Source organism: Drechmeria coniospora, chromosome 03, assembly GCF_001625195.1.
Source record: "Drechmeria coniospora strain ARSEF 6962 chromosome 03, whole genome shotgun sequence".
Lineage (NCBI taxonomy): Eukaryota > Fungi > Ascomycota > Sordariomycetes > Hypocreales > Ophiocordycipitaceae > Drechmeria > Drechmeria coniospora.
The window spans coordinates 6,746,896-6,765,850 of NC_054391.1; the positions used below are offsets into that span (position 1 = coordinate 6,746,896).

Consider the following 18,955-nt stretch of genomic DNA (forward strand, 5'->3'; position numbering starts at 1 on the left):
TGAGTTGTTCACCGTGCAGGACGAGGGTCAACTACACGGCTACGAGTAGGGCAAGAGCATAAGCATGGCGGTCGGACGAACGTTCCTTTGAACCACAACCTTGGTCCTCGGCTGCCAAAGGGAATGAATGGGCGTGCGTGGAAACAGGCGTGTCTTGCCTACCCTGTAGCACCGCTGCGCTCCAGCACACTCGATCCCCATGCTGCACGGATGGATGGACGCCGCCTCCGACAACGATGGCGGCACCTCGAGCGTCACCGCCGCATCACCCTTGCCCGGAGCTGCCCGGAGCTGCCCGGAGCTGCGACGGGCTCGTCCGGTCGCCTGTCGGGCAACCAGCAGCCGACCGATGGGTGGCATCGCATCGGAAAGCACCAGGTGCAGCGGCGGCTCGACCCCGCTCGGAGGGTGTCATCCAGCCATCCATCCATCCATCTTCCTCTCCATTCCCAGGGTCGCTGCCATCATGCTTCCCCTGGGCTGCCGCCGTCCAACCGAAGAGCCCATCCGCACGCGTCCATCCCGCACACCGCGGCAAGGTGACATTGCGCCAGCATGAAGCATCTCATCCTCGTCGGCGCTTGCTACATCGACACCATCCTGAGGAAAGCGTCCCTTCCCCCTCGCGACGTGCGCCGATGCGTGTTTCCGCCGCGCAAGCCTCGAACCGCATTGTACTTTGCTCCTGACCCGATGGCAGTGTTCCTCGCTACCCGGACGAGGATGACAAGCTGCGGGCGACCAGCCTGCAGGTTCGGCGCGGGGGAAACTGCCCCAACTCGCTCGAGGTTCTCCAGCAGCTGCTCAGGGCAGGCCGCGACCGCCACCACGACGTTCGCCCCTACCTGGTGACGTGCCTCCCCGACGAGTCCTCTCCCGCGACGCGGCTGGTCATGGCCTCCTTCGGCGACGACAGCGCCGTCGACTTTGGGCACTGCCTGCACCGCCAGGGCCACGCCGAAGCCGCCAGCAGCCACATCATCCGGAGCGCCCGAACCGGCAGCCGCACCATCGTCAACTACAACGAGCTGCCGGAGATGACCGTCGGCGAGTTCGAAGCCGTCGCGCACGGCTTCCGCGCCGACCAGGACACCTGGTGGCACTTTGAGGTGAGGCGACTCCCGAGCGCGCGCCGTTCCTTGTCCTTTTCGCCAGGCGATCTGACCTCCGACGCGTGCCACGGCAGGGCCGAATGCCGGAAACGACGCTGCGGTGCATCGAGACGCTTCGCAAAACGTTGCCCTCAGCCAGCATCAGCGTCGAGGTGGAGAAGCCGGGCCGCGTCGGGCTCGCCGAGCTGGCCGCCGAGGCCGATGTCGTCTTCTACTCCCGCGCCTGGGCAGAGGTGAGTGATGAAGGCAACGCACGTCGCCGCCGCGTGGCTCGACGGCCGACCGGTGGCCATCACGTCTCGCTGACGGACGCCGCGCGCACCATGATGCAGAGCCGCGGCCACCAATCCCCCGAGGCCTGTCTCAGAAACGAACATCGACGACAAGAGTCAGAAGGCGAACCCCTCCCCTCCTGGCGGCTCGCGGCCCAGTCGCTGACCGAGATGTGTTGACTGCGCAGGTCCCTGGGGCTGTGCGCTTGGGGTGCCGAGGGCGCCGCGGCGCTGTCTCGGTCGCGGGGAAGCTGCGAGTACATCCGCTGCCCCGTCGAGACTCGGCCGGGAGGAATTCCAGTCGTCGAGTAAGTCTGGCGTCGAGCAGAAGGCTCGGGGCCCCCTGATCCAGAGTCGTCGTTGCCGTTGTGCTCACGACGGGACGACGGCAGCTCGATCGGCGCCGGCGACACCTTGGTCGCCGGAATGCTGTACGGCCTGACCAGCCAGGCAGGATCGTGGGACGTCGAGCGGAGCCTGCGGTTTGCCGTCGACCTTGCCACCCTCAAGGTGCAGCGCGAGGGATTCGGGGGGCTCGCGGCCGACGTGTGGCCGGCTCGTCACGGCAACAGCGTCGCCGAGCATGCCAGGAGCAAACAAGCCCCCTGAGGCCGAACCCCCCCCTCCCTCCCCTCTTCCCTCTCCCCTCCCCCTCACCGTCTCCGTCCGATGGGCCGAGATGGTCGGCGTGGTCCAAGGCATGCGCGGATGGAGGGCCGATGCTCCTCGCTCGCTCACTCGCTCGCGATGCCCGCCGCGACGTCCGAGCTCTTGTGGGCGGGGCGAGACGAGAAGCAGGCTGCCGCCGTCAGGTGTCCGGGTGCCTTTGACCGATGGTCCATGTTCCAGCATAGGTGCGCGCACTCGGACTCGCACGGCAATGAACGGTGTATGCCCATATGGCGCACGTGCACCGGAAGCGTCCCTGTGTGCTTTTTGCCGGCGACGCCCGGCGTCCATGCCAGTGTCCATGTGCCACCACACCACCTTCCCTTCGTCTCGCCCTCTGCCACGGATGATGATGCGGCGGCCGGCGTGCAGGGTCGAGACGCCATGACAGGCGGTGAAATGCACCTCCTCGTAGCGGCGATCCGTACTAGTGGGAGGCATTTGCGAACTCGGACACTCACCCGCACGGCGCGGCTGTGGCACCTCCCGGACGAGAGGACGGCGGATCCGTCTCTGGCTGATCATGTCGAAGCTGCCGTCGGCGGCATGGCAAGCAGCGGACGGCATGCCAACGACTCGTCGTGGCATGGCCAGGCTGCCGCCAACCAAGCGGCGCAACCACCACCGACAGGCTGCAGCGCTTCCGTCTGGGCCGAGCGAGCAGCCAATCAGAGTCGCCGCGGCCGTGCCCTCGATGCAGCCGCACCTGTCTGATATCCATGAGATCCAGGGTGGGATGCAGGTATTCCTCCTCGCACTCCCCGTCTCGTGCACCCGTGCAAGGACGAGCACCCGTACGCATTCACGAACAATGCGCGCGATGTGTGTGCTCGCACGTACGTGTGCCGCGGACGTCCAAGGCAAGGTTCCGCGTCATGCCTCGGTTCTCGCGCACGCTGGCACGACGGAGTGCGTCGCGGAGAAGCGACACCACTTCTGCGCCACCGAGCCACGTACGTTGTACTCGCAAACACGCCGTGCGTGTGCTTGAACGTGCCCGAGCCACGGCAGCCAGAGGCGCAATGCAATGAGGCAAGCCCTGGCACGCCCGAAGCGTCTGCGAGACTTTGCCTCTGCTTGCGACCCGAGTCGATAGGTCATGGTGTCACAAGCCTCGGATTTCGGTACGCAGGAGCAGGCGTGCCCCGTACGGTCCGGACGAGTTGGGGCTCACACCTCGGCCTCCTGCCTCGGCCTCCTGCCTCGGCCTCCTGCTCGTTCGCCCTCGTTCCCGGATGGTGATCCTGACGGTACCGAGCACGCGCAGGGTTGCCTCGTCGTCCTCGCCAGATCATCGCACCCCTGGGTTTCGGACCACGGTGCTCCAAGGGTGACTGGTTGGCGCGTCCCCGGGTGGTGCCTGCACGTTGGTGCCGCCGCACATGTCTTCGTCGTCGGCGTCGAATCGCCCGTTTGAGCCGTCGTTGATTCTCCTCCTCGTCGAGGCCTGATGGAGGGGCGTCGCCGTAGAGAAGGGCCTGCAGCGGACCTGTCACACGAACGGGTGCCGAGGCGTGCCGGACGGAGTGAAGCGGCCAGGGGGTGCGACTTGTTTCCGGGGAAGCGCCTCTTGGGGCTGAACCTTGTCGAAAGGGCAGCCTGCGCGGATCTGCGCCATCAGATTAGGAAAGAAAGGGTCTTTCCACCTCACGCCTGCTCCCACTCCCCCTCACGCCCCCGATCGTCACTGGCCCTCTCCCACGGATGGTGGCATTTCGAGGTAGCAGTGGCAAGGTTCCGTTGCGGCAATAATGAAGAGATGATGATGATGATGATGGTGGTGGTGGTGAATGGAACGGAGGGAGGGAAGGGAGGATTCAAGGGGCAGGAACGCTCACGGTTCAACTCATGGAGGCTGCTCCTGCCAGTCTGTCACGGTCGCAGCTTCCGCTCCATGCGGGGGGCTCCTGCTGGTGCTTGCATCACGGCAGGCGCACGAAGCACAGGCGCCCATGGCTCGTGGCAAAGGTTGAATGCGGCGGGTGACACGGTGCGAGGGGTCGCCGTACTTGGTTTCTAGGTAATATTACAGTACGAGTACTCCTTACTGCCGTATTGCCTACTAGGTACCTCTAGTGGGTATTGCCTAGTATCCGTCTACTTCTACTCCTACTGTAGGTGGTGTACCTACGTGCATACCTGGTACAGCACTCCTACAGTGCATGCGCCTGCGCAAGCGTATTACCTACCTAGTAGTGTCATGTCCAGTGGACGAGCCCCATGACGATCAGTCGGCGCCGCACAGAGCGGAATCCTCGTAATGAAGCAACGCCCATCCGTGCATTCCTCCCGCCTTCAGCGTCTCAAGGGCACACAGGCGCAAGTCCCACAAGGGTGCTGCCATGTCTCGTCGGTGAGCTGTGGTCGTACGGGTGGAACCTCTGGCTTGGCAGTATACCGATCATTACCGCCGCTGTGCAGCTCTGTTACCCCTACTCCGCAGTCCATGTACTGTACTTACTTGCTGTGCAAGTACTCTGTGCTGCTGCCGCCCAGGTTCACTACTCCCTACTGTACTCCTACCATACCGGCATTGCATGTACAGCACCAAGATGAGCAGTGCTCGCGAGTGCCTCATGCCAAAGACCTAGTAGTTGCCTTTGGTAGCACGGAGCACTAGTTGTTGTGGCTCCTGCTACGGAGTACTAGCACACAGTATCCCTGAGGTCTCCGTACCTTGCGGCCGCCGCAACGTACGAGTACACTGCACTACCTTTCGCTTGGTTCCAAGCATGTACTAGTATCGAACGAGGCAGGTACTAATATGCAGTAGTGGTCAGCAAATAGTGCTGGTACGTGCGCGGTATTAGCCATTAGTGCTCGGCGCTGAGGGATTCACGACGTCGAGCTCGCTGCTAGCGGGAGTGGGTGTCTACGCCCACCGGCCAGCCACTGCGCCGTGTCACCCTCCCGCATCGGCGACGAGGCAGGGCCCCCTGTGTTGGCCCATATCTCTCGCCCCAGCCGGGCTCGCCTTGGTTGGGCCCTGCTCGTCCTTGTTTCGGCCGAACGAAGGGTGCTGGTGGAGATCAGCCGTTCAGCGCCCAGCACATCACGGCCGAAGCGGAACAGCGTTGCCAGGCGCCGCCGACCGGACGCACCCTCGTGCCTCGGAAGTGCCACGGCTGCGATTCGGAGACGGGCAAGGAAGGCGGAGGCGGGTACGGAGTAGTAGGCGTGAGAAGAGTCGACAACGTTGCCGCATCAAGAGGCGAGCGAGCGACGGCATCCATCCACGCATCCTGCCTGCCCGCCTGCCTTGCGTGGCCCCTGCCGGTGGTCGTGGGACACGTCTCTGCCATGTTTCACCGTCATCTACACACTTGATCGATCTCGGTGACGGCGCTGCCCCGTGTGCGGAGACGAGGGCGCCGTTTCGTCGTCTCGAGGCGAGCCATCTCGGCGCATACCAACCAACCTGCACGGATTCGTACGTGCACCGAGCATCATGGTGCCGACTGCATGTACGACGCCCGAGGTGGGAGAGGAAGGCGGCCTCCAAGCGAGGCATGGGCCGACGAGGGATGTCGTCGGCATGGTCAAGGCTGTGCTTCCATCGCAACGAGGCAAAGATCAGCACGGCACTCCGCACCGATGTCCATGGTAAGCAAGAGAAGGTGGTCGTGGCCGACCGGCTCGCCAGATGGGCCAACGTCGACGGGGCACCTACGACGGCTCGTGGGAGACCACGGCAGCCACCTGTTCTCCGTGCCGCACTGGCATTGTGCATCACGTTGCGCCGTCGCGTCGGCGTTGGCGAAACCGCCCGGGTCTTCGCTGCCTGCAATGCTGACGGTGACAAGGGCGACCGGTGTGGCACCCACTGCATCCCGATTCCTCGTCCGGCATAATTACCGTACGGTGTGGCATGCGAGGGCCTGCCCTCGTTGCGGTAAGAGCACAGAGGACAAAGCAAGCATTCATCCGGCTCGTCGGACGCTCCGAAATTGGCAGACCGCAAAGGAAAAGATGGCGCGCCAACCAAGCCCAAGTCTAGCGTGTCGTGCTTGATGGCCGAAGGGATGGCCAGGGACGAGAAGAGGGCTCAGCTGAGCGACGGGATTCAGAAGCGGTGTCGCATCGCCATGGCCGTCACCTGATGGATGACCTGCCTCGTTGTCGGTTTGGAACTGAAGGATGTGAAAGGAGGGAATGCGCAAGCCAGGTGGCCCCCCCGCGGAAGGGGGAGGGGGGTTGTGCCGCACCTGCGGGGCCGACTCCTCCGCGCTCGCTTGCCGTGATGGCGACCGACGAACCAGCCCGTCACGCACAGCGTAGCAAACCGCCATCGAACCAACCTCCACGAAAGCATAGATTGTCATGTGCGAGGAGGTGCATGCATGCGTGGACGCACAAGCGCTCGCGGTCGAATGCGTAGCCGAGGCCGTCGAGGCCCATTCCCGGCGGTGCATGACGAGCGTACGATGGGCGCGGCATGGAACCGACCCTCCAACGCTGCGTCGCAGTTTATTCAACTACAATGCGCAGGTCCGACGAGACGGAGGGCTGGACTCGTGCGCCGCAGCCTGCAGAGGAGTCACCGCTTATACTCTGTACAATGCGTAGGTCCGACGAGATGGAGCACTCGCGCGTCGCAGCCTGCAGAGTCGCCGCTTATACTCTGTGCCATGCGTAGGTGCGACGAGATGGAGCACTCGCGCGCCGCAGCCTGCAGGTAATTAGGCCTCGCAGCAAAGGCCTCCGTCAGCATGGCTCTGGCGAGTGGATGCCAGCGTCGGCGTCTCGGCAGGCCCAACGACCTGTTTCAGTTTCCTTTTCAGCTGCTGCCGCCGCCCACCCAGCGAGGGAGCCAAGCGCTGCACGGAGCGACTGACAGCTCGAAGAGGCGGGAAACCCCTGGGATCCCGGCGAGTGAGGGCAGGGTAAGCATGTAAGTATGCGTATGCCGTGCTCGAGCGTGCACCCGCGCCAACGACATGGGAACATGCGTCATTTCCGACGATCACATGGTCGCAACCCACCGTGGCAACTGCGTGCGTCACACGCGGCGTAGCCGTGCGTCGCTGTCCTCGCCGGCCGCGTGCGAGACGAAGAGAGCTCGTGTCCATAGGCATCCAGACCGCATCGTGAGGAGGAGGAGGAGGAGGAGGGGAAGGGGTCCATGGCCATCCGGGCTCGGCGTGAAGGGGTAGCAACACGCACCGGCCGACGGCAGACGCGTCGCGGTTGCTCGGGCTACCCGGTTGTAGGAGAGTTGGGGAGCACTTTGTCTGGGACAGGCAGGTCGAGGGAATTGCTGGTGCTCGCATGCACTCTGCCGGGGAAGAGCACTTGTCGTCGCCGAGGGCCGTGGGCAATCTTCCCTCGGAGACTGCACAACCTGAGACCCCCACCGGTCGGCACAGCCGATGCGGGAATACACCACAGAGCATTGCACCTGCTGCTGCACCTGCTGCACCTGCTGCACGCGCTCCGTACGGAGCACATGCGTACGAGATTCGACGCGAGCAGGGAGAGCCCGGAGAGGGAGAGGCGAGGCGTGACGGCTGAGGGAGGTGATGTGACGGGTCGCGTCCGGACGACGCAGCCAACTGGGAGCTGGAATGGGTCGAGCCGGGTACGGGGAGGAACACTGTCCCCAAGCCCATGGCGCGATGACTGGGAGTGAGACGGAACGAACGAGCGGAACGCCAATGGCGGCCGCCTCGACGCGGTGGAGGAGGAGGAGGAGCAGGAGGAGCGGGAGGAGGAGGAGGAGGAGGAGGAGGAGGAGGAGGAGGAGGAGACGGAAGCGAAGGAAGAGGAGGGAGGACTTCCATCGGAGGGCGTGCGTGCGTGCCTTCCTTGTACGATCGTCGGGCATTCCCACCTTGCAAGCACATTGCACCGAGTACTCGTGCCGGCATTAGGAAGAACAGGGCACTCGTTTGGAGGCGGGCACCGTCGGACCGATGCGACAGACACCAATCGTAACACGCACCCGCGACGAAGGAACATTGCATAGCACCATCAGCCAACATGCTCTCCCGTCTGCAGGCTCGGTTCGGCGATGGGGTTGAATGCAGCGCAGGAGGTTGGAGGTGCGAGTCCTCTGCACAGTACAAGGATTTGCAACTACGGAGTAGTGTGCGTATGTACTCCGTGCTCCGTACGTACTGTATGTACTTACTAACTAGTACTGTACCGTACTTACTCCGTATGGTCCGCCGACTCCATCCCACCAAGGTCTGCATGGGTGCCCGTAAACGCAAGCACAAGTACAAGGTACCTGGTGCACCAGCGAGCAAGTAATAACTGGTGCACTGGCATCGCCCGCTGGCAAGTACCGTGTACACCGCATCACTAATGCTGCGCAAGTAAGTACTCCGTGCCGCTGACGCTGCGCTGCCAGGCCAGCTGCAGTAACCTTGCACGTACAATACGCGTAACTCCTTCCCATCGCCGCGGTGGTCCCGGTACCACCTGCTACTGCGAGAAGTACTTGCGAATACAGGTCATGATGGATAATACAGTCATTCGTTGCACCTTGAACTATTCATCGCTCGTACCCTGGCTGGTCTGCTTAGGTACCAGCATGTACTCTGTTCCTCTCTCATAGTTTCGTTGCAGGGAGGTGCTTCGTAGGAACGAAGTACCCTTCGATCGGGGCGAGTGAGCGCTGGACCAGTTCGGCACGGCACTAATAAAGCACCACTACGAACGGTGCTCGACCCCCAATTACTTGTAAGCATTATTACTCCGCACACCCACAGCAAGGGTATCTACTAGGTAGTAGCTACCTACCTAGTATCTACGATATCACGGAGTGCGTGCTCTGGGCGCCGCAGCAAGTGACACAGCCTACTAGGTACCTAGTAATTTAGTTGGTACAGATGCCTGGTACGTTCCAACTACGAGCGCTGCACACGATACCGTGCTTGCACAAGCGCAGCCGTGTCTGAGTCGGTGCAGGCACCTCATGGTCGGTGTAGCTTCAGCACGCCGCTGGCGCTTCGCACACCACCAGGTCTGGTGGGCGTCACCGTGTTGGATTCGGACGCATCGTGCCCGACGTTGGCGATGTGACCTGCCCGCCCACAGCGGCACGCGCAGGGATGCAGGTGTGCTTCGACCGTCCGCATCATCACCGTCCCTCGGTGCCGACCAGGAGGCGCACCGTCGTTGGTCCCCTCTCGCGCGAGGCGACCGGTTGGTGGAGCCGGCCGTATCGTCGTCAGCCGTGCGGCCGATGGTTCCTTTTGGCCCGTCGGCACACGATGCCATCGTCATCTTGCTCGTATCAGTAATACCGTGTATGCCATCGACGTAGTTGCACAGCAGGCACACTCGGACATGCATGTCCGCATCCATGCTCGCCCGCAGGGCCTCGGAGCAAGACTGTACATGCTTGACCGCAACGCGCTGCGCCGTGGTTCATGCTTCGAGCCGTCGACGAAACTTGCCTCGGCGGCCGAACAAGGCGGCGGCGGCGTCATCCCACGTAATGCTCCGCAGCACGTAGGTGAGCTGGCGCCGAGCGCTCGCACACGTCGCATGCTCGTGCGCGTACGTGCTCCTCCCACGACCTGGCGGGCAGGTAGGCAGGTAGGCGGACGTACACCTCGCATGCCGAGGGCGGCCGGCTCTGGCCATGGCACCTGTTCCCCGTGCGTGGTGCGTGAGCCCTTTCGCCGTCGCTTCGAATGCAGGAGCCGTGCCGCGTCTCCCTCGACCGTCTTGCGACGCTCGTACCCGTCGTCGTGGAGCGGTCGAGTTGCTCGCCAAGCAGCTCGCGAGGATGGGGCGCCGCGCGACGAGGGGGGCCCACGGCCGTCGTTGGGGAACGGAAGCCCCGGCTCGACAAGCCTCCCTAGCACGAGGTTCCGGTCGTCGAGCGAAGCTGGTGGCACCCGCTGTCCTCGTCATGGTGGTCTTGCGCATGCCGACGACGACGACTTGGCACGACGCAGGCGTCAGCCGTCCATCGGGGCGAGGCGTCGAGTGGCCAGCTTCGTCCACGACTGGGCCCCCCCCGGACCCAAACACGACCCTCGGTCGGTTTCGCACCCGTACCCGTACGGTACGGAGTGGGAGTCGGAGCAGGTGCAGCGGCCACGGAAGGGACAGCCTCGTTCGAAGGGGCCGTCTGATGCCTGGACGCGAACGGAAGCGGGCGATGGGGCCTCCTCCAGACGGCCGACGCACCAGTAGCGTAGCGGCGGTGCAGGAGCGCCAATTTCCTCCCATGACTCTCCGACGAGTGCGCGCAGCTGCAGGCGTACCGTGCACTCCGTACAGTGCACGAACATGTAATAAATTACGGAGCACGCAGTACTGCAAGTACAGTAGCCTCAGTCAGTACCTACTTCGTTAGGTACCTAGGTAGTTAGGTGCAGTTGTAGGTGTAACTACTTGCGTTCCGTACCCGCCTTCCTCGCGCCTCTAGGCTGTCCAGCGTCACGAGCGAGCCAGCGGATACGGGCGTGCCCGACCGACAAAGGTTGGGCCTCCCCGCCGCTGGGTGGCCATTGATGCAAGGTGCAGGCGACGCCCATCCCTATACTTGCTAGTACGGGCACCGCTACCGATAATGAACCCCGGCTCCGTTTCGCACGCTGCTCGCGCGATTCTAGGTGCCGCAGGCACAGGCCTAAGCTCGACTAGCCGGTACTTAGTAGGTACATGTACAGTACAGTACGTGCCACAAACGGCCGCCCGCGGCGAGACGGAGGCACCACTGTTGAGCGCCGGCCATCTTGGGCCGAAACCTTGCCACGGCGCGACACTCGCAAGCCCTGTCCAGGCCAACCTGCCCGCTGCTGGCGGCGACCAGGCCCGCTTGGCTCGCGACGACGTCGTCGACGAATGCCTTCTCGTCGCCCCGCCGTCGCTCGCCCGCATGTGCGCCGTATTCCTTCTCGGCATCCGCTTCCGCCGTGTCATGCGCCGCCGCCGCAGGCTGGCTGGTACCGAGCACGCTGGGGCGACGATTCAATCCTGCCGCAACCCACGCCGCGTCCGGCCCTCGAGGTGGGCAGAGTGCCAAGGAATGATGTCAAAAGTGAAATTCCCACCGGCCTCACACTGTCTCTCTGGCACTCCACCATGTGCCAGCCGCCCTTGCCAATAACTCGACGAGGCTGAATACATGGGAAACGACTGCTCGGCAGCTCCTTGATCCGCTCCCACCTTGGGGGCACGCGGGAACGAGTGCCAAGTATGTGCAGCCAGGCCAGCAGTGATGGTTTGTCAAGGTGAAGAGCAGGCGTACAACTGCACTACAAGCACTTGTACACCTACAAGCACTTGTAAGTACACCTACAAGCACTTGTACACTCACAGACACATGCACACCCACAAGCACTTGTACACCTACAAACACTTGTACTTACAGTACACCTACTGTATAAGCACTTGTCCACCTACTAGCACTTGTACTTACACCTAGGTACAAGCACCTGTACACCTACAAGCACCTGTACACCTACAAGCACCTGTACACCTACAAGCACCTGTACACCTACAAGCACCTGTACACATATAAGCACTTGTACACCTACTTACAACCGCTTGTACACCTACAACCACTTGCACACCTACAATCACTTGTACACCTGCAACAACTTGTACACCTGCAATCACTTGTGCAGCTATTACAATGTGCTTGTGCTCCGGACTACAGTGCGGGCTGCAAGATTCGCAATGTGACGACGGCAGTACCAAGCACAGGTGGAGCAGCTGGACATGGGGTGCGACCCTGCGAGAGGGGTGTATGGAGTCCATGGTACGTGAACTGCTCTCGACGCCGCACAATAAGTAAATGTACATGTAATAGCTGTGCACGCACTCGTCCTCCCCACAGCCGGCTGGAGAAGGACGGGCGGTCCGAGCAAGGCTGCCAGGGCCGGATGGGATGGGCAAGGGCCGCAACGACGCAAAATGTGACAATGGCATGATGGACTGGGCCGGTACAGGTGCAGGTGGTATTAGTGGGCGCCGCTCGGTTCTTCCTCGCAAGCAACGTACTGTAGGTACCCAGGTGCCCTGCTGTGCCCACGCCACGTGCGGAGTGCATGTACTTGCACATGTAATACCCCGTAGGACTGTGCTCGATGCCAGTGCAAGCAAGTACAAGTACATGTGCGCATTATTACTACTAGGTACCTAGTAGTCAGTCCTGTCCATCGGACGCTGGTGTGCACGCCATGACTATTACTACCTGTACGGAGTACCAGGCAATAACTACTTACTAGGTACCTTACCTGTAAGTAAGTAATACTTGCAGGCAGTAACAGTAGTAATAGTTTGCACTTGCACCCAGTGCCTGCTAGCTTAGTACCAATGACCAACGCATGGCGGCGGATGGCAGGCAGTACCTCTGTTCGTACTGGGACTCCGTACACGGTAATTACACACAGCTGGTGTGCCTGTACCACCACTCACCCATGACCCTAGAGTGCTCATGTTCCTGCATGTACTGCCGCCGGCAAAATGGGCAGCCAAAGGCAAGAAAGTACTTGCACGGTACCCACGCTCGCCCTCCCCGCCTGCCGGCCAAGGCACCCGTGGTCCGCTTTGCGCTGGACCAATGCCCCCGAGCTGTCGAGGATATCGAAACGCCTGCGGCCCACCATCCGCCTGTGCGCCTCGAACAGCGAGTGGCGACGAGTCAGACCACGCCCCGGCGTCGCCATGCGGCTGGCTGCGTTGCCAACTCTTTCCTGCGCCGCGTGGACCTTGACGCTCCGTCACGCTTCTCGGCGAAACAGGGCAGAGGGCTAAACGAACCCGCCTCGGTCGACGGCGCTCGCATGGTTGCTTGGGCCTATACCTTGTGTTGTTATGTGCTTGGGTGTGCTCGTACCCGGATCTTGGACGGGCAACGAAAGGGCCCTTTTCTCCCTAGGTGCCCGCCTAGTGCGCAGAGGATTCCTCGGCCTCTGGTCGCCGTGGCGCCTGTGCTGTGCCATGCCTCTGCCCATTCGCCCTCTGCAGGCACTCACTCATGTACGCACCTGCTGCTACCCCGTACCGTGCATGCGCATGCACTCGTTCCGTGTGCGACGCAAGTGCGGAGCGCAAAACCACTCGCCGCCGCGCTGCGCGGGCACGTCTCGCGGTTCCGGCGGCGGCACGCCTCTGCTCAGGCACCACCGTTCACCTCGCCCGCGTCCCTGCGCAGCACGCCTGCGTGCGCTGCACCTGCTGCGAGTAGTACACGAGCAAACGGCGATTCAAGCACCGCAGGCCAAGGTGCACGCCTGCGGGTGCCTTGCTAGCACGAGTTGGTTGGTGGTTGCGCTTTCGGGTCCGCGACCCCTGTCGAGGGCCGCCACGCTGTCGAGTACGGATGGATAGTGGCACTGCGTACGGAGCACGGGCAGAGCGTTTTCGAGGAGCCACGCCCCCTTGGACTCACCTCCCCCTCCCGATGGGGCTCCGGCTTTGGTGTCGTGCCTCCTCGAACAGGTTGGCTTTCATTAGTGAGACGCCCCATGCCCGAGTTGGCCCCCGCCATCCCTTTCGCCCAGCCAGCCTGGCGGGCTGCATTCGAGCGGCAAGGGCAGCGGGTCCTGGGCAGCGCCAATAGGAGGAGGGCCGTTGATCTTTTGTCAGTCCTCGGGTGCAGTTGTACTTGTACGGAGGAGTACTCGTACTGTACGGAGCAAGTGCTTGTAAGTAGGTGCACTTGTGCTTGGGATATTACTTGCACCTACTCCGTGCAGTACATGTAAACAAGTAATAGTTGTACGTGCACTCCGTCCTGGAACACTCGGCGGTGCGGGCAGGTGTACGAGTACGAGTGCTATACATGTACAACTACAGTACATGCAAGTACGTTGTAAGCAACACGCCGTAAGCAAGTACATCCAAGTAGCTGTAGGTGCAGGTGTAACTACCTAGTACTCGCACGAGTGTGGCACTCTGCACTTTGTACTTTCTTGGTGGCATTACGTAGCAAGCAAATACTGTAATTACTGCAAGTACTTGAGTAAGTACAACTACAGTACTGTAGATACACGACCAGCAACGGCCAAGTGCAAGTCCGTCCCATCCGTCACCTCGCCTTCCACGCCGTTGGTCCCTGCCACTCAGTCATCGTACCAGCCAACGTCGCTAAGCGGACCGGGGCTTCGAGCATGCGAGAAAGAAAAACGCCTCGAAGCCCGAAAGCCGACTGCCAGCCTTCGCACGCTACCCGCACACCTGCTCGCGCGTCGTACGTCGCCGAATACGTGCCCGCTGTAACGTCGAGGACGCTGGGCTGCGAAACTTTACCGCCTGCCGCCTGCGAATCCGAATCCGACTTTCCTTGACGGTCTGCCGGATGGGCCGCAAGAATGCTACGCTACGAAGCGTGCGCCCTGGGAGATCCACCATACCACCTCTCGCCGTGGCAGCTGTACATGAGTGGTCGCAAGCATGCATCATTGCTACCATCGGTACGGAGCACATGTACATGCAAGTACAGTACTGTGCTGCTCGACGCGGCCAAGGCACTCGCATGCTTGCTTGCCAGTGCTTGTTCATGTATGCACGCACAATCGTACATGCACGCAGGTACGAGTGCACGTCGAGGCCTGCATGTACCGCCCACCAATACTGTGCACGTTGTGAAGATTCAGTTGGTACGTGCATCAAGTACGGTAGAATGTGGGTAGGTGCTATATGCAATTACATCCATACCTACAGTACCTAGTTACAACCAAGCACAGTACAGTGCAGTAAGTACTCCATACAGTACGGAGTACCCTTGCGTTCGTATACATGTATGTACTTGCACGTTGTACCCGTACTGCACTGTACATCTGCCTCTGCTTGCGCACCTACGGTACGTGCAAGTGGCTGTAATACATGTAATCCGTACTCAGTACATGCGGCATGGATCTTGGAGACAGGTGTGCATTGCAGGCACACTTGGTACCTAGTACTGAGGTGCTCCGTAGATGCTCCGGCAAATGCGGTTCCCTAACAGCATCCTGGGCGTCGTGTGCTAACCTAATACTGTGCAATACTTTCTGCCCACCACACCTACTTACTGTAGCTGTAGTGCTTGCGTTTAGTTGCACTTGCACCTACGTATACTACCTAGTTCCTGATGGCGGTGGGTTCGCGCACAGGTTTACGGAGCACGGAGTATACCGAACGACAATTAGTGGCACTCCGTACTGTACTGTGCTGTACTGTACTGTGTACTGTACATGTGCAGTACTACATTACGACCAAGCAAGGTACTCACAGTAGTTGCATAGTGGGGTGGCAAAAGTGTCGATTCACTTTGTAGTGGTAGCGCAACAAAAATTGAATCGTCACTTTTGTCTAGTGGACTGTGCAAGTATGGAGTGCTGCGCTTGCAGCTGTGTACTGCAAGTACTTGCATACCCACCTACCTGGCCCCGAATCCGACAAGCACATCCATCCCTCGCCAGAGTCGCAGCAGCGCAAAGTGTTCGCCGCCACGAGCGCTGGTGCGGAGCGCCTGCACGAATGCGCTTTTTGCGACGCACGCTATCGTCGCTCGGCATGGCGGCGGCCCTCTAGCCTCTGGGTTCCCCTTCCTTCCTTTTCCTTTCGAGCTTGGAATCCGTCTGATGAGGCACCCCTGCGCGCGAGGGCTCGACGGATGCACCTCCGCTCCATGACGCACCGCGCCTTCGAGCCACGCCCCCCCTCCCCCTCCCGTCCCAACGCTCGAGATGGCGCACGACGCCGACGGCGACGAGAATCTTCCACCCCCCTCCCCCCCCTAACCCTCTTCCACCCTCCATCCCCTCCCCCCCCCCAAACCCCTGCTGCTGGGGAGGGCCCGCCCCGGCTTATTGGGTTGGCGAGGAGAAACCCCCACGGGCGGGCGAGCGAGGCAAGTACTTAAGTATGTACTTACAGTAAGTACTGTAGGCTGAAGTCGAACCCCCTTGATTCGGCGGCCGCCTGGCGAGCGCTCGAAGGCCTGCAGGTACATGCCGTGGGTACCCTCGCGCCCTGAGGGTGCGAGCCGTACTGTACAATGTACCGCTACACGTCGGCGGCGCCGCGCTTGCCTGCGTCGTGCCGTACCTGTACTTGGTGTCGACGGGGGCGCACCAGTGCTTGCTTGCTTGCTTGCTTGCTTGCTTGCTTGGGTGAATGCAACCCGAACGTCTGGTCCGTCGACGGAACAGCGTCGAAACCATGTCATGTCGTTTGTTCCCTGCCCGCCTCTGTCTCTCGCCGGCCCACTCCTCGATCTTGCCCAGACTACCGACCGACTTTGGCTCGATTTATCCTTTTCCTTTGATTCGAATGAACGGAGCCGATCCTTGGAAAGCCACCAACCCAACCTACCCACCCCTTTGGTCCCGTTCCATGGCCGGACCGACCATGTACGAATGAAGGCTCGTATACGTCGGCGTGCGTGTGCTCGCTCGCATTCGTGCCACGAGCACCGCACTCGTACCCGTGGGCCATGGAATCCCGAAGCTACCTACATATCCGCACCTCGACCCTCCTCTCACCCTCTCGGTCCCGTCCATCCCGTCCACCTCGTCGACTGGCGTCCTTGTCCTCGACGTACATGATAGCCGCCGCCCAGCGTCGTTGCCTCCCACCTTGAACCACAGGCACCGAAGCGGCCAAAGGTGCGAAGCATCCAAACTCTCGACGACTCGTCCCGCCATCACCACGATCCTCGGTTCCGCTCGACGACGTCGCCCCGGCGCCGGATCCGACCTTTGACCAACATGTTCTCCGCATACGGGATGCACGCCGACACCTTGCCGCTCTCTCACCCTCACGGCTTCTTCCCCCACGACCATGCCACGCAGGTGGCCGTTTCCCAGGCGGCACGCATGCTGTCGATCAACGGTCCGCCACGCTCATCGTCGGCCATGCGCGTCGTCAAACCCCGGAGCACAAACAGCAGCCCGAGGTCCAACTCGCTGCTGCACCAGAGGAGGGCCATGATGGGCGATGTGTCGGCCTGGAGACGACCGCCGCCGCCGCAGCAACAGCACCAGCAACTACAACAGCAACAGCAACAGCACCAGCAACAGCACCAGCCACAGCAACAGCAACAGCAACAGCAACAGCAACAGCAACAGCAACAGCAACAGCAACAGCAACAGCAACAGCAACAGCAACAGCAACAGCAACAGCAACAGCAACAGCAACAGCAACAGCAACAGCAACAGCAACAGCAACAGCAACAGCAACAGCAACAGCAACAGCAACAGCACCAGCAACAGCACCAGCAACTGCAACTGCAACAGCACCAGCACCAGCACCAGCACCAGCACCAACAACTGCAACTACAACTGCAACAGCACCAGCACCAGCAGCAACAAAGAATGGACTACCTTTTCCCCTCGCAGCCATCACACGTGGCCCATGCTCGGCGGCAAGATGCTCGCCCGCTCAGCTGGCATCCTTCGTCCTACGTGCAGCACGCGCAGCCGTCGTGTCGTCAACCGACGAGCTATCCGATCCCGACGTCGACACCCACGCCCAACGCCCACGACGATCATCAAGAGCTCTTCCCGACGCAGGCACAATTCTCTCCGTCCATGGCCTCCTACTCCAACGAGACGTCGCCCTCGTCGACGTTTCTGCACCTGCCCCTCTACCCGGCTGGCGACGGCGGCCACTTCTGGCCGTCGGATGGCTGGGACCTGTCGCACCGGACGACGCCGTCGTGCGTGCCGACGAGCAAGGGCGGCCCGAGCGTGCACGACACCTTCCCGGCCGCCGACGGGACGCGGCAGAAGGATCTGGACTGGAACGCCTTTGTGGCGCAGGGATTCGGCAGCACGTCCCCGCCGACGCCCGAGTCGTTCCCGAAGCACGCGCAGCTCGCCGTCGCCGTCTCGCCGGAGCCCTACGCGGCCCTCGAGGAGGATGGCGAGATACTCGTCGGCATGGGCTTGTACGACGCGCCCGAGAAGCTTGACGACGACCCGCAGCTGAACAACTACCGGTCCACCGTCTCCTCCCTGCTTGGCTCTTCCCTGCGGCCTCGGGAGCCGCGAGGCAAGGGCCTGAAGCTCGAGGAGACGTGGGAGCCGCCCAAGTCGGACGACGGGGAGGATGCCCACGATGATGAGGCCGAGGGGGAGTAAGAGAGGCACGGCGGGGACCCTTGGACGTCCCCTTTTCACCCGGAGCCGTCGCCGCTACTTTTGATTCGCTGGGCATTTACCGGAGCAGGCAATTTTTTTTTTTTTTCGTTTTTTTCATCTTTCCGTCTTGACCGTTGTATTATTTGCTCGGAGTCGTCGCTGCACATGTGCATGGGCGGGCTCTACGAGGACTCGCGTGGCATGACCACCGCTAGGATTTGGGATCAACGAAGGCGCAATGCAATACGAGGACGAGTGCACAAGAATGTACATCATGTACGTGCCGTCGACGAGTCGGGGAGGGGGGGAGGCGGGGGGCGGGGCGGCATGAAGCCTGTCAAGGATAGGCAGCCATGACGATGGCGGGCTCAAGCCCAAATACCTACTCTAATCCACTTGTGCTCTTCGTACGTGTATCACGGGCAACCAGAGGAGGGGGAGGCGGAAGAGGAACCTGGTGAATGGATATCAGACGATGACGTTCCCCCCACGTCGGTGTGTGTGTGGTTGGCCTACTTGGGTGGTTGAAGTACGGAGTAAATACAAGTACAAGTCAAGTACATGTACAAGTATTGCTCTGCTCTTGGTACTACGGAGTATTACTCCGTGCCAAGGCACAGGCTAGGAGCAAGTGTAATACAGTACAGTAAGTTAGTACTTACTACACTTGCGGCTTAGGACCCCCAAGTACTTACACGTTCACCTAGGTACCTAGTAATACTTGTACATGTACATGCAGGTGTGCTGTGAGTGTGCTGTGAATGTGCATGCAAGTACGGAGTACTGTACACCGACAATAGCAAGCAGCAAGTAATTATTACAGCACAAAGTACGCAGTGCAGAGTGCAGAGTAAGTACTTACAGCAAC

The 18,955-nt window shown here is 61.2% G+C and overlaps 7 protein-coding genes and 1 pseudogene across 7 annotated transcripts; 6 read left to right on the forward strand and 2 right to left on the reverse strand.

The window, feature by feature from the left end:
• Positions 1 to 199: 199 nt before the first annotated feature.
• DCS_07604 (uncharacterized protein) lies at positions 200 to 1,993 on the forward strand (the record flags this gene model as incomplete). Its single annotated transcript, XM_040804889.1, has 5 exons — positions 200 to 378; positions 701 to 1,109; positions 1,187 to 1,500; positions 1,573 to 1,692; positions 1,777 to 1,993. 5 exons carry the CDS (start codon positions 200 to 202, stop codon positions 1,991 to 1,993), a joined length of 1,239 nt encoding a protein of 412 aa, XP_040654993.1.
• A 138-nt stretch (positions 1,994 to 2,131) lies between these two features.
• DCS_07605 (uncharacterized protein) lies at positions 2,132 to 2,767 on the forward strand (the record flags this gene model as incomplete). The annotated part of the gene is made up of 1 exon (XM_040804890.1): positions 2,132 to 2,767. One exon carries the CDS (start codon positions 2,132 to 2,134, stop codon positions 2,765 to 2,767), a length of 636 nt encoding a protein of 211 aa, XP_040654994.1.
• A 2,387-nt stretch (positions 2,768 to 5,154) lies between these two features.
• On the reverse strand, positions 5,155 to 5,355 carry DCS_07606 (annotated as a pseudogene).
• Positions 5,356 to 5,501: 146 nt separating this feature from the next.
• DCS_07607 (uncharacterized protein) lies at positions 5,502 to 6,153 on the forward strand (the record flags this gene model as incomplete). The annotated part of the gene is made up of 3 exons (XM_040804891.1): positions 5,502 to 5,656; positions 5,857 to 5,945; positions 6,008 to 6,153. 3 exons carry the CDS (start codon positions 5,502 to 5,504, stop codon positions 6,151 to 6,153), a joined length of 390 nt encoding a protein of 129 aa, XP_040654995.1.
• Positions 6,154 to 7,052: 899 nt separating this feature from the next.
• Positions 7,053 to 7,877, reverse strand: DCS_07608 (uncharacterized protein; the record flags this gene model as incomplete). The annotated part of the gene is made up of 1 exon (XM_040804892.1): positions 7,053 to 7,877. The coding sequence occupies one exon, from the start codon at positions 7,875 to 7,877 to the stop codon at positions 7,053 to 7,055; it is 825 nt and encodes a 274-aa protein (XP_040654996.1).
• Positions 7,878 to 9,346: 1,469 nt separating this feature from the next.
• DCS_07609 (uncharacterized protein) lies at positions 9,347 to 10,204 on the forward strand (the record flags this gene model as incomplete). The annotated part of the gene is made up of 1 exon (XM_040804893.1): positions 9,347 to 10,204. One exon carries the CDS (start codon positions 9,347 to 9,349, stop codon positions 10,202 to 10,204), a length of 858 nt encoding a protein of 285 aa, XP_040654997.1.
• Positions 10,205 to 10,583: 379 nt separating this feature from the next.
• On the forward strand, positions 10,584 to 11,123 carry DCS_07610 (uncharacterized protein; the record flags this gene model as incomplete). The annotated part of the gene is made up of 1 exon (XM_040804894.1): positions 10,584 to 11,123. One exon carries the CDS (start codon positions 10,584 to 10,586, stop codon positions 11,121 to 11,123), a length of 540 nt encoding a protein of 179 aa, XP_040654998.1.
• A 5,590-nt stretch (positions 11,124 to 16,713) lies between these two features.
• On the forward strand, positions 16,714 to 18,087 carry DCS_07611 (uncharacterized protein; the record flags this gene model as incomplete). The annotated part of the gene is made up of 1 exon (XM_040804895.1): positions 16,714 to 18,087. The coding sequence occupies one exon, from the start codon at positions 16,714 to 16,716 to the stop codon at positions 18,085 to 18,087; it is 1,374 nt and encodes a 457-aa protein (XP_040654999.1).
• Positions 18,088 to 18,955: the final 868 nt, after the last annotated feature.